A 17,813-nucleotide genomic window follows, 5' to 3' on the forward strand; every position below is an offset into this window, starting at 1 on the left:
TCCGCCCTCTCGGAGAGCCCGGCAAGCTACCGAGAGTATCTCGCCCGCACGACAGAGCCTGGCAAGCTACTCATGATGTATTCGATATGCCAAACACAGTAACAGCAAAGTCTCCCATGGAGACGTTACTGGGCCCGCTCGAGCAAATCGATGAACAATGGGAGGACAGTGACAGTGACAGTGACATTCAGATGAAGGTAAAGACCAACATGTTGCTTTCATACGCTGCACACATAAAGACCACAGACCCAGAGAAGCCATCAGTCACTTTCTGAGCCCACTGCCAAGGGATTGGTCCTGGGTGTTGCTTTTCATGAAAAAAGCTTGGAGAGAAAATCAAGAAGGCTAAATTTCCATATCATGCCTCTCCTCCAAAAGATACTTCATTCATGAGGAGAGGAAGTCCAGGGGTGGTTTGCTGTGGCCTGGGGCTTCTTAGCCAGTGGCAGGTTTTCAGGGAGGCGACTGTCGGGGCTTCTCCAGTTTACACTACTCCCTTGATTTGCTTCAAAATTGTTTAAATACCCTCTAAATTGCTCTTTGTAAAGTAACTCCTTTAGTCCTTATTTCACGTGTTATCTGATTAAGCTTGTGGATCTGTGTGTGTTTGGGGGTTGGGCTTCGGTTTGGGGTATGCTCTTTATTGGCACAACTTGTCCCCTGGGAGGTTGGAGGTGACGAAATGCTTCTAAAGTGCCCCAGAAGTAAACATTGACAATATGGCTTGGTGCTAATCAGACACACTATTTAATAGCAAATGAGAATAGAGCAGGATTGTCTCCAGTCACCAGATATTTAGCCGTACCCCAGTAAGGAGGTGTATCACAAAGTACAAAGTATACCTGGAGGCTGTGCCAGGAAGGATGCTTCACTATGGCTCCATGCTGCCCCCTCGTGGCACATGCTACTCAATTACACCCTCCTCTCTGGGTTGACCATCTGAAGGCACAGTATTCAAAGACATTAGAAGATCCGGTCTGGGTCTAATTTTATGGTTAATTTTACGGTTAAAAACAGAGGGATTCCTCAACGGAAATAAAAAGCAATAGAAGAAAAATGAAAATGTTGACATTTAGGGATCTTCTGAAGAAAATCTCTAATGTTCACTTCTGCAGGTTATCAGAGACTTCTGGGACCTCAACAATCTCCTAGATTTGTGATGCTCCAAATTACCCAGAGACCGGGATGGTCAGCAGAGGGGGACACAAAAAGGGTCTCCAGAGAACTTGCTGCAGAGAAAAGGCACAGGGAGATGTAGGAAGGAGAAAGGAGTTAGGAAAAAAAGCAGGATGTAATCAGTTATTGGGAGACAATTTTCTGCTGTAAATAATTTTTTTAAATCTAGATTTTCAAACCTAGGTCGGCCACATGCAAGGCAAATGCCCTACCACTGTGCTATTGCTCCAGCCCAGCAAGCTACCAAGAGTATCTCGCCCGCAAGGCAGAGCCTGGCAAGCTCCCCGTGGCGTATTCGATATGCCAAAAACAGTAGCAACAAGTCTCATAATGGAGACGTTATTGGTACCTGCTTATGCAAATTGATGAATAATGGGAGGACAGTGCTACAGTGCTACAGATTTTCAAAGGAGCTATAAATTCAATGATAAAAATATATGTAATAGATTTTTTTTGCAAAGAAGGGAGCAGTTTTTATGTTAAATACAGTATAAGTAAGTTGGCTGGAAAAATACACAATTTTTGTTATCTTCACAATGCCACCACGTTGAAATCTCTGGAATAGCTCGAGCCATCGCCAGGTTTCCTGCAGGCATCCTTGGGTGAGACTCGAATAATGAACCAGCCACCTCCAGGGCCGTGCCACTGGGATTCACACCCTCTTCATTCCTTTCCCCATGAGGCAGGCAAACACTGTCATCACCATCTTAGGGTTCACTTCAACCAAATCTTCTGGCAGGGCATACACTCTTGCTCCAATTTTTCGTGCCATAGAGATGGCGTACCTGAAGGAGTGGAGGGAAAGTGGGAAGGGCGTTAGCAACCAAGTGAAGGGGATCTCTATGATAACAGTGACAGCCTTTCTTTATATGAAACACTCAGTGCTCTGTGCTCTCTACAATATACTCTTATCATACTGGATAATAGATATGTCATGCTAAATAATCTATTACATATAATTCTCTCTATAAAATCGATACCAGATACTATGAACCGTATACTACACAAAATTCACTTCTGATTGATGGTGCCGATCACTTGTTACCTTTACCTTTTATGGGAAAATTTTTGCTCCACAAAACTCCTGGCTCCTTCATAACCATTGTGAACTAGCCTCATGCTAAATAACACATTCATTATTTGCCATCTAGACCCTTCCTAGTTCACAGCACTTTGGAAGCCTGCACCGTGAATGTTCTCCGGACCATTCAATGGGTGGAAAGGATCACAGAACTAAACAAGAATTTGCAGTAGGACAAGTTTTCAGGTTCTATTTAAACTATAGAAACACTTTTACAGGGCAGGAAAGAGAGGAAATGCATCTGTAATATCTTGTCCTTATTTGGCAATTATTTTATTCCTTGTTTCATTCCAATCTTTGAGTACACACACTTATATTTATTTATGACACTGTAATATTAGAATAGCCAGTCTTATACATTTTTCATAGTGGTATCAGAACATTTTGGTTCTACTCATAGTTATATGGAGGTAATTTTTATTATTTGTAATTTGTTTGCAAATGAGTCCACTTTATTACCTGGCAGTTCTTTTATTCACCTCATTTATTACTCAGTAACCTCTTACTTTAACTGCTCCAGAGAGTCTCCATTCCACTGCGACCCCATTATTCCTGCCGTTCTCCTAAAGTAACTTTACTATTTGCTGATCAAATTAAATAAAGAACATCAGGGGGAAGCCATTGTTTTTCCTTGAACACCTCTCAATCACTTCACTTTATGCTAATTATTCATGAAATGCAAATTACTTTCTCTGTCATGAAACAGAAGAAAATTGTTCACAAATTAGAAAAGAGCTAAAAAAAAACTTGTGCACTGGAGCGATAGTACAGTGGGTAGGGCATTTGACTTGCAAGCGGCTGACCTGGATTCTATTCCTCTGTTCCTTTCAGAGAGCCCGGCAAGCTAACAAGAGTATCCCGCCTGCATGGCAGAGCCTGGCAAGCTCCCTGCGGCGTATTCGATATGCTAAAAACAGTAACAAGTCTCACAATGGAGACGTTACTGGTGCCTACTCGAGCAAATCGATAAACAATGAGAGAACAGTGCTACAGTGCTACTCAGTGGCCAATAGAGCAATTTTTATTTATTTTTTGTTTTGATATATTATTTAATTAATTAATTAATTTTAAATTTTTATTAGTGAAACACCATGAGGTACAGTTGTAGTCTTAAAAACTTTTGTGCTTGGGTTTCAGTTATACAATGATCAAACACCCATCCCTCCACCAGTGCCCATTCTCCACCACCAATGATCCCAGTATCCCTCCCACCCCATCCCCCCATCCGACCCTGCCTCTGTGGCAGGGCATTCCTTTTTGTTCTCTCTCTCCTATTGGGTGCTGTGGTTTGCAAAAGAAGCATTGAGTGGCAATCATGTTCGGTCTATAGTCTACTTTCAGCATATATCTCCCATCCTGGGAGGATCTTCCCAACACCCTTTACTTGGTCAATAGAGCAATTTTTAGCATAGCCACAGCCACAAAGTGCAAGAGCACCTTGGACCAGAATAGCAGCTGACCCCAGAAAAGTGCCACACCAGGCCCCTGAGATCACAGACACCACCACAAAGGAAGGGAAAAATAAATAACAACAAAAAGGTATTTTTAAAAATGATGAGATACAGGGGCTGGAGCGATAGCACAGCAGGTAGGGCATTTGCCTTGCACGCAGCCGACCCGGGTTTGATTCCCAGCATCCCATATGGTCCCCTGAGCACCGCCAGGAGTGATTCCTGAGTGCATGAGCCAGGAGTAACCCCTGTGCATCGCCAGGTGTGACCCAAAAAGAAAAAAAATGATGAGATACAGTAAGTAACAGAAAGGTGCCATGGTGAGTAAGAAGACACAGCAATTGACTTTACAGCCATCCAGAGCCTGCCTGGGTCCCACTTGCCCCAATCTCAGGTGATTTACATACTTTGCGTTGTTGAGTTTCTCATCATCATTCAGGCTGTCTGTCTTCAGAAGGTCATAGTTGATGGAACCAGGTTGGATGGCATCAATGAGATCCAGGACCGGCAGACTTGTGTTAATCTTTGGATCCTGTCCAGAGACAAAGGAGTTGTTTATCCACCAGCCCCAGGGTTCCTTCCATTGGCTCAAGAGAAGTGGGGGCTCTTTCCTCTTTGGCATCAACAGCAGGAGTCTGGTCTGCGAGAAAGGCCACTTCCTTTCATGTGGAATTTCAGGGCAGAGGTAGTTTCTGTTCTGACCTCACAGAAACTTGCTGGGGCTCACTGAGGAGAGGACCTGGATTGTCTGCCCACCGCCAGGGAACCATTCTCAATGGAAGCATGGAAAGAAGTTAGCACAACTCAAGAACAGCAGAGTGGCTGAAATATTGGGACTGATCTCACTCCTGGTGATCCAGTAGCAAAGCAGTGATTAGAAATAAAGAAACTAAAGATGCAATGAGATAGCTGCTTCCTTTAGAGGGACACCCCAGAGGAAATAGTAGCGGGTCATAATCTAATGTCTCCCATTAGTCTTGAATTCTTTCTTCACAGAATTCTTAGTGAAGAAACAAAGGAAAGCAAAAAAAAAAAAAAAAAAGAAAAAATATTTCACTTTCTTTCTTACTTTGTGCCATGATGTCCCTGATAGGCAACTTAACCGTTGGCAGATGTAGCTGAGAAGAAGAGCAGGAATGTTTCCAAAAGATTGGGTCCATCTGGGGCCATTATGACAGTACAAGAGGTAGGGTGCTTGCTTTGCATGTGGCCTACCTGAGTTGATCCCCAGAACCCCGTATGGTCCTGAGATTTCCCAGGAGCGATCCCTGAGTGCAGAGGCAGGGGCAGCCCCTGAGCTCTGCTGAGTTGCACACAAAAACAGGGATGTTCATCTTAGCAAGGGTTTTGCTCTAAAGGAATATGGGACTACTTTGACATGTTCCCTCTGGTCCTTTTAACTGACTTCTACAATGACTGAGTGAGAAGACAGGAGAGAATTAGTCCAGAGCATCACAAAGAGAAAAAGATGTCAAACATTTTCGAGAGTGAGTCCCTGTGAGAATAGCCCAGAAGTGAAACGATGATGGAATAGACTTGGGTGGCAGATGTTTTATAGAGAGATATAGGCAAGGTATCTGGGAGTTGCTGCCTAGTCATACAAGTGATTGGCCCCAGCTCTCCGCCTCATGCCTTGGCCCACAGGTAGAAGGAGCCCTCTCCTCTGCAGAGACCAGTGCCTGCAGCTACTAGCTACAACCACCTACAAAGACCTTACTTGACTTTCTCTATTCTCTGATAAATCAAGGAAAGCAGAACAGCCTGCTTCACCAAGAACATGACAAACCAGAATCCCTTCCCCAGATGTGGAGCGCTTCACGGGGTGGAACCTTCTTCGTTCTATACTACTTTTCCAAGTCTTTATGCAAAAACGTGCTCATGACTTTTGCCAGTCTCTACTTAAACATTTACTCTGCTGTCCAGACACAAATGTGAGTGGAGGCTGATGGGGGGTGGCTGGGATGAGGTCACCAAAAGTGAGGCTGGCCTAACCGGTAGAGACTGGCAGAGTTGGCAGAGTTTATTTCTTTGCCTGTGGTTCTGAAGCCAAGCATTGCTATCCTAACGAACTGTTTCTCTGACCTTGCTAATATAGCTCTGAAGGGGTGTCTCACCCAAATCCTGGCCTTTGAACCAGAAAAATACTGTTATGATAGCACCAACATGGCATATGAATCCAGTGTGCTGGTCCCCTGAGGAAGGAACCAGCTAATGTAAGAAACATGAGCTAAGAAATCTAATAAAATGCAATGTTATTACTCATAAAAATGGGATTTGGATGCAAGTATATAAGTACGTTTACTCAACAGACATCATCTAGGAGATATTTTTGCATTTCACCATTATTATTATCAACACGTTACACAATTTTAAAATGTTGTATGTTTATATTTTTTAGTCAAATTTAGTACAGAAGTTATGGCACATGTCTTGCATGTGGCTGACCCTGCTTTGATCCTGGCATTGTACATGGTTCCCCAAGTACCACTAGGAGTGGCCCCCGAACACAGTCAGTCCTGAGTACTGTTGGTGTGGCCCCTCCACCCTCGCTCCCCGCTGCGCCCATAAATTTTATGACACTTCTGAAGGACAATGCCCACAATAATGAGAAAAATGGCAGGGTTTTAAAATTAATGATGATAGGAGATAGTGGTTAGAAATTAATTTGATAACAAAAACCTTATGGATATCAAAACAATAATAAGTCAGTCAAAACTAAAATAGGACAGGGGTAAATCTTAAATATCTTAAACTAGTGATCACTTTAAAATGGGTAGTTCTTGGGGCTGGAGCAATAGCACAGCAGGGAGGGCGTTTGCCTTGCACACAACCGACCTGGGTTCGATTCCCAGCATCCCATAGGGTCCCCTGAGCACCACCAGGAATAATTCCTGAATTCAGAACCAGGAGTAGCCCCTGTACATCACCGGGTGGGACCCAAAAAACAAAACAAAACAAAACAACCCCAAAAAACAATAAAAAGCCAGGAAAAAAATGGGTAGTTCTGAAGAGACAATGATGATAGCATAGAGCTCAAATGGTAACAGGTAACAGACTATGAATAAAGAATTTTACCTTGAAACTTGAGATGGAGGAACTTTTCCCTGCTTCCTTCAATGTTTCATTCACCCAGTTGACAATAATGTCATCGTTGACCTTCTGCCCACCTCCGATGTCTTCAAGAATATTCAGTGTATACCTGAACAAAATCAAGAACAGTTGATGAGGAAAAGTGGCCCAGAAAGTCAAGACCAGGTAGCCAAGGGAGCAATGTTTTCTTGCCAGGCACCTCACGGAAGATAGTTTGGACATCATTACATTGGAGGAAAAAAGATCTAATAACTTAAACTCTATTTATTTTATTTATTTATTTTTCTTGAATCACCATGAAATTCAGTTGCGAAGATGTTCATGATTGGGTTTCAGTTATAAAACATTCCAACACCTGTCCCTTCATCAGTGTACATTTCCCACCACCAATGTCCCCAAGTTCCCTCCTGCCTGCTGCCCCCGACCGCAACAGATGCTTTTCCCCTTCTCTCTCTCTCTCTCTCTCTCTCTCTCTCTCTCTCTCTCTCTCTCTTTCTCTCTCTCCTTTTGGGCACTATGGTTTGTAATACAGCTACAGAAAAGTCATCATGTATATCCCTCTACTAACTTTCAGCACTTGGTTCTTGTCCAGAATGATCATTTCCTGCTGTCATTGCCATAGTGGTCCCTTCTCTGTCCTAACTGCCCTCTGTCCACCTTCCCTCCCCCCAAACACACACTTGTGGCAAGATCCAACCATGGACCAGTCCTGGCCCATGTTTCTACTGTCCTTGGATATTAGTCTTATACTATCACATTAACTCCTTTTAGAATAACTGACAGTGCAACCTGAGGTTGTTAGAAAGAAAGGCAGAGCAAATCCCTGCTAAGCACAGCCCTTGTACTACATGGAAAAGCAAAAGACAAGACAGCACTGCTAACGGGGACAGCTTTTCTTTTTTTCAAATGTATTTTTGGTCCATTAATGTCCTTTACTAATTAAAAAATGAAATTCATAGCGTCACACCCTCCCCTGTAGTGTCTACCAACAGATAGTTTTTCTGGTTTTGGGGCCATACCCAGTGGTGGTCAGGGCTTATTCCTAGTTCTATACTCAGGGATTCTCCTGCCCCAGCACCAGGCTGTCTTCACCAGGGCTCCTCCGAGAGGGGCGGGTTGAGTTTCTCTCCCCACCCCAAGCAGAACCTCAGCAGCCAAAAACCTGCAGAACCCAGCCACAGCCATGCTCAAGGCCACTCTCCACATGCTCAGACGAGCCTCACACATGAAGGAACTGCAGAGGAACCCAGGTATTCGGGATCTGTGGCTGAGATCTCCAAGGCTGCTCAGTTCGGGACTGGGCCTCCTCCACCCAGATCCCCAGTTTTCCAGTAGCTTTGCAGTCACACCCTCAAACTTCCCCCAGCACCTTGCAATCTCATCAACGGCCAAAATCCAGAGACTATAAAACAAAGCTCCCAGAAGAGAGTGATGCAGTATTTCCTGGAGCGACCTCTTATACTCTAGCCCACTGATGTACCTCATCTCGGAGTGCCCAGCAAGCTACCGAGAGCATTCCACCCGCATGGCAGAGCCTGGCAAGCTACCTGTGGCATATTTGGTATGACAAAAACAATAACAATAACGGGCCTCATTCCCCTGACCTTGAAAGAGCCCCCAGTACACCACTGGGCTACGCTAGCATGGGACAGGGACAAATAAAGTCATCACCGGCACCTGCCCAAGGAATGGGATCAGCGGGATCACAAGTGACAAGTGACACACTCAGGGATCACTCCTCGAGGGGCTCAGGAGATCATTCAATCCTGTCAGGGATTGAACCTGGTTGGCCACGTGAAAGGCAGGCATCCTACACACTATACTATCGCTCTGCCCTCATAAGTGAATTTTCTTAAGAAAAAAAAACTGAGGAACAACTGAATGCTGGAAGAAGCCAAGTAGCCAACATAATGATAAAACACAGGAGAATTTTCTTCTAATGCTATGTAAACGGAAATATTAGGACGACACTAGCCAAAGTTAATTTCTAGTCTGAAGATAAATTTGCCTGGGCAGAAATGTAGATTTCTCAGTGAGTTCTACCTTGTATGTGTGAGGATTTCCTGAATTGGATTTCCTACACCAGGAGAATAAGAATAAATCATTTTGCTTGAGATGCATACTCTTATGGGCATTGCATTTGTTTGGAGGAAAATTTCTAAGATGAGGCATCCAAGCTTTTAAAATTCCATGAAGCAGAATTCCTCAAAGCCACTTTTTCTTCCACTGAAAAGGAAAATTTAGCAAAGAGAGCCAAGCTGTTGGGCAGGTTTGTTGGGTTCAAACTTCCAGGAGGTGGGTGGGAGGAGCAGCCACATGAGAGACCTTCAGGGCTAAGGTTACAGAGTAAACCAATTCATACTGAAACCCAAGTCTCCTGCCATTAAATCTCACCTGGAAAGGCCTCCCTAAATGAGGTCACCCTTCACTTGGGTGCCCAGGAATCACTTACATAAGCCATTGTCTGTTTTCTTCCAGTTACTCTGTCTATGGAAAATACCAGACTCTCATGCTTTTCCACATGGCTTTCAAATTGGATCTCTGAAATAGGGGCAGTGCTTTGCCTCTCATAGATTGCTGTGCTTTCCCAATACTGTAATTGGAAAAGGAAATGACTTCTGCCACTTGTCTTTATTGAAAACAAAATTTTATTCACCAAATAAGAATGTCTAATAATACGGCATATTAGTTCTCTTAATTGTACTTCCCCAAACTCTTTGAAATCAACTAATATTCTCCCTCTGTATCCTTCCTCATAGAATTACTTTTCTAAAGTGCAGTCTGGTCATATAATTTAAAGTGATTCTCCATTAATATTTTGGTGGTGGAAATGATATAATAACATATCTTAAAGAGGTGCTACATTGTATGCCTAATATATATATATATATTCTTGTATTCTTATAAAACAGTATTACTGAAATAAAAGCATTGTTGCACTGTAGCACTCTCCTCCTGTTGTTCATCGATTTGCTCGAGTGGGCACCAGTAACGTCTCACAACAAATTGTGAGACTTGTTGTTACTGTGTTTGGCATATTGAATACATCACAGGTAGCTTTCCAGGCTTTGCCGTGCGGGCAAGATCCTCTCAGTAGCTTGCCGGGCTCTCCGAGAGGGGCAGAGGAATCAAACTCAGGCCGGCCTCATGCAAGGCAAACACCCTACCCGCTGTGCTATAGCTCCAGACTGAATAAAAGAAATAAAATAAAAAAAAATGACTCCTTCACCCAAAAAATGAAGGTCAAACTCCTTAGAATGGCACTCAAGGCATTCTACAACTTGGCTGTAGTGTCTATTTTTAGGCTCTCTCTGATTTCTCCTTCCTTATTATCTTCCCCATCTTATCTCAAACATACTCATCCCTCAACCACCCAGAACTACAGCAAGTAGTCCGGCTTTTTACCAGTAAATTTCAGGGAGCCATAATATTAAGAAACATTTGGAGAGACAAAAAGCATTAAAAAAAGAAATGTTGGTGTTATTAGATAAATTCTTTTTGTATGTTTATTTTTTGGGCCACACCTGGCATTGCTCAGGGGTTACTCCTCACTCTGCACTCAGGAATCACTCTGGCACTGTGATGGTATATGGTATGCCAGGGATTAAACTTGGGTCTGCCTCATGCAAAGCAGGCATCTGACACACTGCACTATAGCTCTGGCCCATGGCTAGACATATTCTGAAAAGAGGTTAGTTCAGGACAAAGGCCAGAGTCTGTTCTGAGAAAATTCACAGGCATGAATGATGTCCTGGTAAGACATTTGTACTTCACTATTTGTCTTCTACTGCAATTCTTTACTGCTACGAAAGATGAAGGACCTGGATTCTAAGTGGAGGCTGGTGCTGACTTCTATTCCTGTAAAGGGAATAACCTCACCTGACCCTGAGAGCTTCAGCTTCCCGAACATGCAGCTGGAAGAAATCAGCTCCCAGACATTGAGATCAGGGGTCTTAGGTCCAGCTTAATAGCTGCCTCATTGTGGTTGGCAGGACCTTCGTGTCCACACTGTGTAAGAGCTCACACAGACTTTACAAGTCCTGCGCTTCCGGGCACATACTCCAACTCCAACAGAACCATCAGCAATTCCTCAACCTCTCCTGCATCCTCCTGGTTCCCGTCTCCCCAACTCCACTATGTGCACTCCTCAGCATATCCTTCCTCTGGTGAATCTCTCATCTCCAAGGACAATCTCCAGCGTAAGCATCATTTTTCCAGCCCAGGTTGTGTAGTAATCATCATTGTTCAGTTACTTCCAACCCATTTCCCAGAATTTTCCATAGAGTTGATGTGAATGCATGCCTGTGCTTGCCCAGATGTCCCCTGGGACAGAGACCATCTGTCCTGTTCATCATTGTGTTTTTAGGGGTTAGCTGGGTTCCAGGTACATTCTGGGGAAATGAAAAAGCACAATAAATAGAATAACTTTCTTCCTCAGTAAAGAGAAAGTAATGGTGAGAAGTATTTAGTCTGGGTTCAAAGAGGGGAGCAGAATGCTAAGGAAGATTGAGGACTAAAGGAAAAAGAACCAGTTAGAATACTCAAAATATCCCAGGTTGGAACAAAGGACCCAGGTTTTGATCTGTTCATAAAGATGATAATTTTTTGCATATGTATTTACTTATAATTAGTATGTATATTCAATTATTAGTAGTTATAATGACATTTAATACATTTTATACTCATAGCTCTTTGCCATAACACTACACTATAGCACTGTCCTCCCACAGTTCATCGATTTGCTTGAGTGGGCACCAGTAACATATCCATTGTGAGACTTCTTGTTACTGTTTTTGGCATATCGAACGCAGCACGAGTAGCTTGCCAGCCTCTGCCATCCGGGTGCGATACTCTCGGTAGCTTGCCGGGCTCTCCGAGAGGAGCAGAGGAATCGAACCGGGGTCGGCCCGGGTTGGCCGCGTGCAAGGCAAACGCCCTACCTTCTGTGCTATTGCTCCAGCCCATTTACCATAGCATTATTCATAATTATAGAAAAATAAGAAACAATCTAAGTGTCCAACATACAGATGTGGTCATATACATTTACATCAAAATGCTATACCATTTTTATAGTTATATTTCTGAAAAGTTTTCAATCATGAAACAGAGAAATAGTACAGCAGGCAAGATACTTGCCTCTCATGCAGCTAACCTGGGCTTACTCCCTGGCACCACATATGTCTCTTGAATGCTGCCAAAAGTGATCCTTGAGTACAGAGTGAGGCATAAGCCCTGAGCACAGCTGTGTATGTGCCCCGCAAACCAAATCCAAACATAAAAATTTCAGTCATGTGTTACACCATAATGCTAAGTGAAAAGTCAGCAGGAAAAACTTGTATATATTTGGTAATTAGATTGTGTTAAAAAATCTATAAATAGAAAAATAAATGAAAGAAGTTTCTCTCATATAAATATACAAATATATATTCTGTATTGTATATACATATATACAAAGATATGTGTATTTTTATTTGTATATACACATATATAAATATATATTATGCCTCACAAACTCACAAGAAATTATATTAGCATTTTCTTCTTACCATCAGGTTATGTATAAAAGTCACATCTGCATGTAATTGGACAAAACAAACTAGCTTAATCTAGCAGCTTTGGCAGTCTCAGGACTGAATTCTCAGTTGCCTCTTTCAAGTCCCAGCCTGCTTAGCTGACTTCAAGTGGACATAGAAGCAATGCTCCTAACTCACTTTTGGAGCTAGGGAAGAAAACAGTTCAGTGGTGAAGCTCACTCTTTGTATAGAATTCTGTCTGTGAGGGGATAGTGATATAACTCCTCCACTGCTGGTGGGAATGCCGACTGGTTCAGCCCTTCTGGAAAACAGTATGGACGATTCTCAAAAAATTAGAAATTGAGCTCCCATTTGACCCAGTAATACCACTCCTGGGAATATACCCCAGAGAGGCAAAAAAGTATAGTCGAAATGACATCTGCACTTGTTTGTTCATTGAAGCACTGTTTATAATAGCCAGAATCTGGAAAAAACCTGAGTGCCCGAGAACAGATGACTGGTTAAAGAAACTTTGGTACATCTACACAATGGAGTACTATGTAGCAGTTAGAAAAAATGAAGTCATGAAATTTACATACAAGTGGTATTACATGGGAAATATCATGCTAAGCGAAATGAGTCAGAGAGGGACAGACATAGAAAGATGGCATTCATCTGGGTAACATAAAGTAACAAAATAAGAGACTAACACCCAAGAGCAGCTGTGATAAATACCAGGTTGTTCACTCCATGGCTTAGAAGCCAGCCGCACACTGTAGGAACAAAGGCAGCTCAGATAGAGAAGGGAGCACCAAATAAAGGGTGCTGGGAAGATCTGCCCAGGATGAGAGATGCATGCTGAAAGTAGTCTATAGACAGAACATGATTGCCACCCAATGTGTCTTCTGCAGACCACAGCACCCAAAAGGAGAGATAGAACAAAAGGGAGTGCCCTGCCACAGAGTCAGGGTGGGATGGGGGATGGGAGGGGTGGGAGGGATATTGGGATTGGTGGGGGTGGAGAATGGGTACTGGTGGTGGGATGGGTACTCGATCATTGTATAACTGAAATCCAAGCACAACAACTTGTAAGTCTACAACTGTACCTCATGGTGTTTCACTAATTTTAAAAAAAAAAGAGGATGAGCACATGCTTTGCATGCAAAAGGACTGGGCTCAATCTTCACCACCACATCGACCCTTGAGTACCACCAGAAGTGACAAAGAGCACTTATCTAGGAGTAGCATTGAGCCCTGTCAGGAAGGGCTGAAAAACAGAACAAAGAAATCCATTACCATTTAAAGTGTCCTGAAGAAATGATATACAGAGGAAAGTGTTAATTTCTCTATATTCCTTTAAACCTAGAACATTCACTGTAGCAATGATTGATTTCTCATGTGCACAAAGATGCAGAAAACCAGGAGGCAGTTTCCTGTCTTTGTAGGTCTGTGAACACAATCCCCTCCTACCTCAAGCTAGATGCAAAGGCTTAAATGGAACCAGATGCTCATTGGTGAGTACAGAAACAAAGGAAAGGAAGGACAGAATTCAGTGGAAGCCTCCACTCCAGAGAGTCCACTCAGTGGACAGAGCACTCAATGTAGACTCAAAATTTTTCTTTGTGAGATCATTACTCTACACCAATGATTCCAAATTTACTTGGCTTACTGCCCCAGTTTCAGAGCAGTTTCTCCCCGGAAATTTAAGGGAATGGAAAGTGCTCCACTCAATTGTACTCCAATTGCACCTATCACCCCACTCTCAATCACTCTCGTGCTCCCCAGAGATTGGGTGGTACTGCCCACTTGGGAAATACTGCTCCGTGCCATCCAAAGTTTGGGGGCTACTGTGCCAAGGGCCACTGGGCCAAGTTCAATGGAAACCGCCAGACAATTTGGCATTTGTGAATAGCGCTGTGCTCTGTTGGAAGGAACCGGAAGCTGGAGCCTCAGCCTTAGCCAGTACCTCGTCATTCAGCGGGAGGATGGTGAGACTTGCAGGGCTGGATGAGGTTGTGATTATTACTTGTGGACTCTACTGCCTTCCAACACTTATTTTATTTATTTAACACTTGATCCAGAGGGATAAACCCCAGTTCTGCATGTGTGTGTGTGTGTGTGTGTGTGTGTGTGTGTGTGTGTGTGTGTTTTCCCGAGGACCTATCCCAAATGCAAGCAGTTGACAATCTGTTTGATTTTGTAGGAATTTCCACATCTCCCTGCATCAGACTATTCCTTCCTTGGTAGAAGTCTGTCATTGCTCTGTGCCAGCAGCTGACTTCTGTCCGGCATGTCTCCAAATGTGGACACACACTAAATTGCCCACTTTACCATCTGAGAATGTTTTCCAGGCTACTGATGGGGATAGAGAGGTTTTAAGCACTCATCTCTCATTGGTTCTGAGGGGGAAAAAATGACATGTCATTTATTGTCCAAATAAATGACCTAATTAGCAATCCAGTGAAATATATTTCAGCTAGGACTGGCACTAAATTTAATAGCGCTGTTAATGCACAACACACAGGGCGGGGCGGGGGGTATTTACATAATTATCAGTCATTTCAAATTCTTTGCTGGAAATGTATTTCTTTTTTTTTTTTTTTTTTTTTTTTTTTTTTTTTCAAATTTATATGTCTTTATTTTTTTTTTTTTTTTTTTTTTTTTTTTTTTTTTTTTAAATTTATTTATTGAATCACTGTGGGAAAGGTTACAAAGCTTTCAGGTTTATGTCTCAGTCATGCAAATATCAAACACAGGAAATGTATTTCTGTGTCCACTTACTTTACATAGTTGATTTTAGGATGTAAACATTTGTGAAAAATATCTATATTCAGAAAGTGGAGAAAGGAGAAGCAGGGTAGACCTTACCAGATATACTGGCCATAAAGTATAACAGTGGGCCACATTTTATAAAAATTCCAGAACAAAGACTACATTCAAAAGGTAATCTTTTGCTCTCCCCTCTGGAAAGAAAGATGGCGGCTGCATGGGAGCCTTGTGGAGAGCAGGTATGAGTCGGGGGTGAGGGGGCCACTAAAACCTCATAGGAAGGGGGGCGTTCTGGCCTGTCCTTCACGCCCTGCCGAGGTCATCAGTTGCCCCCCACGAGCGGCTCTCCGGCACGGCCATGACTCCAGAGCACAGAAACAAATCTCTTAATTATCTGACTCTCAGTAGAAATACTTCCAGGGTTAATGAGTAAAATAGCAGAAATCCAAAATCGCGTGACCGCGATAGCGGCTACGCGACATCATTTAATTCTTGAACCCAGCTGTAGAAAGCAAATCATTTCACAATGCTTTTTCAGCATGTCTGATTTGGGGGTGGGGTAAACTCTAAATAATAATGGTGCATCTTTTATCGAAACAATGAATCTAGTCAAAGTAGATAGAGGGTTAACTAGAACTCATCTGCCTCACAGGCATTGGGCGGGGTGGGGGGGTGGGGGTTTATTGGGGTTCTTCGTGGTGAAAAATAAGTATTGGTAAAGGGAAATGTGTTTGATATTTGCACGACCGAGACCTAAACCTGAAAGCTTTGTAACTTTTCCCACAGTGATTCAATAAATAAATAAATAAATAATATAAAAAAAAGGTAATCTTTCAGATTTGAAGAAAACTTTATGGACAGGCAACAGCTTAGGAAATTCATAGCCTTGAACCAGTTTTCCAAGAAACAGAAAAAGAGTTCCTTTAAAAGACAGGAGAAACTTCAATCCCATGGCATTGAGTATGGCACTCACTAATGATGCATTTGGTTGTCCTCTACTAGATTAAGAAAGGTTAAAAACATGTAGCATTTAATCATCACTAATTCACAACGGCCAGGATCCAGAGATCATCACACTCAGCTCCTGGGAGAGAACAAGACAGAGTCTCCTACCCTATGCCTGACTGTCTCCACCAGGGCCCAACAGCTGAAGACCACCGAGGCCCAGCCAAGGCCTTGCTGAGAGCACTCTCCACACACTTGGATGAGCCTCACGCATAAAAGAACTGACAGAGGATCCCAGGTGTGTGGGACCCGGGGCTGAGATCTCCAAGCCTGTACAGTTTGGGACTGGACCTGCCAGTAACTAGACAGTTACACCCACCAACTGCCGTGTAACTCCAACAACGGCCAGGATCCAGAGATCATCACACTCAGCTCCTGGGAGAGAACAAGACAGAGTCTCCTACCCTATGCCTGACTGTCTCCACCAGGGCCCAACAGCTGAAGACCACCGAGGCCCAGCCAAGGCCTTGCTGAGAGCACTCTCCACACACTTAGATGAGCCTCACGCATAAAAGAACTGACAGAGGATCCCAGGTGTGTGGGACCCGGGGCTGAGATCTCCAAGCCTGTACAGTTTGGGACTGGACCTGCCAGTAACTAGACAGTTACACCCACCAACTGCCGTGTAACTCCAACAACGGCCAGGATCCAGAGATCATCACACTCAGCTCCTGGAAGCGCGCGGCCGGTCAAACTGGCAGGCTACCAAATGTAACATGCCCACACGGCAGAGTCTGGCAAACTCCCCGTGGTATACCCAATATGCCAAATACCAGTAACAATGATGGGTCTCATTCTCCTAACCCTGAAAAAGCCTTGAATATGGCACTTTAAAAAAAAAAAAATCTCAGGGCTAGGACGAAGAAGACGTTACTGGCACCTGCTCGAGGCAATCGACGAACAACAGGGTGGTCGTGATCGTGATCGTGAATTCACTTTTATTGCTTTATTTTCAGATAATTCCATTTGCTATTCCCTTAAGTTTTTTTGAACCAAACAATATGAAATAAATTTGTTACATGCCTGCCAAGGGGGAAAGCTTGGGGGTGAGAGGGAATCTGGGGATAGTAGTGGAGGGAAGGGGATATTAGTGGAGAAGGGGATATTGGTGGTGGGATTGGTGTTGGAACACTGTATGCCTGAACAACCTTGTAAATCACACAATTAACATTACTGAAAAAAATTTAGAAATAAACTGTTGCTATGTTGAATAAAAAAGGTGATACTCATGGACTAGAGAGAACATCCTCCGCACGGAAAAGCCTTCTCTGGACCCCAGCACCACATGGTTCCAAGCACTGCTGGGAGCGACCCCCCAAACACTGAGTAGGAAGTAGTCCCCAAGTGTTGCTGAGTATGCTCCAAAAAAGTCATTTTCAGATATTATAAAACTCAAAATAGAACTGAATTGGCCTGAGGGTTCCTTTTTGTTGTTTGTTATTAAAGCAGAAAAATACCAAAAATTATTTCATATTTAAACCTATGAGTCAATTTAACTATCACAATTAAAAAGCCTCTTTTTTTTTCCTTTATGGGTCACATCCAGTGGTGCAAAGGGATTACTCCTGGCTCTGCACTCAGGAATTACCCCTGGCGGTGCTCAGGGGACCATATGGAATGTTGGGAATCGAACCTGTGTCGGTCACGTGCAAGGCAAATGCCCTACCTGCTGTGCTATTGCTCCAGCCCCTTAAAAAGCCTCTTTCACTTTTTTTTTTAAAAAAGAAA

At 43.2% G+C, this 17,813-nt stretch overlaps 1 protein-coding gene across 2 annotated transcripts in view; it reads right to left on the reverse strand.

The window, feature by feature from the left end:
• Positions 1–299: 299 nt before the first annotated feature.
• Positions 300–17,813, reverse strand: part of LCP1 (lymphocyte cytosolic protein 1) — a 101,865-nt gene continuing 84,351 nt past the window's right edge. For both annotated transcript variants that reach the window (XM_056109765.1, XM_056109766.1), the window contains 3 exons: positions 6,784–6,907; positions 4,116–4,240; positions 300–1,961 (listed from right to left, as the gene is read on the reverse strand). In XM_056109765.1, coding sequence (XP_055965740.1) covers positions 1,829–1,961; positions 4,116–4,240; positions 6,784–6,907 — 382 coding nt within the window. In that variant the 3' untranslated portion in view covers positions 300–1,828. The remainder of the gene's footprint in view (positions 1,962–4,115; positions 4,241–6,783; positions 6,908–17,813) is intronic.

This window comes from Sorex fumeus, unplaced genomic scaffold (genome assembly GCF_029834395.1).
Source record: "Sorex fumeus unplaced genomic scaffold, SorFum_2.1 ptg000008l, whole genome shotgun sequence".
Lineage (NCBI taxonomy): Eukaryota > Metazoa > Chordata > Mammalia > Eulipotyphla > Soricidae > Sorex > Sorex fumeus.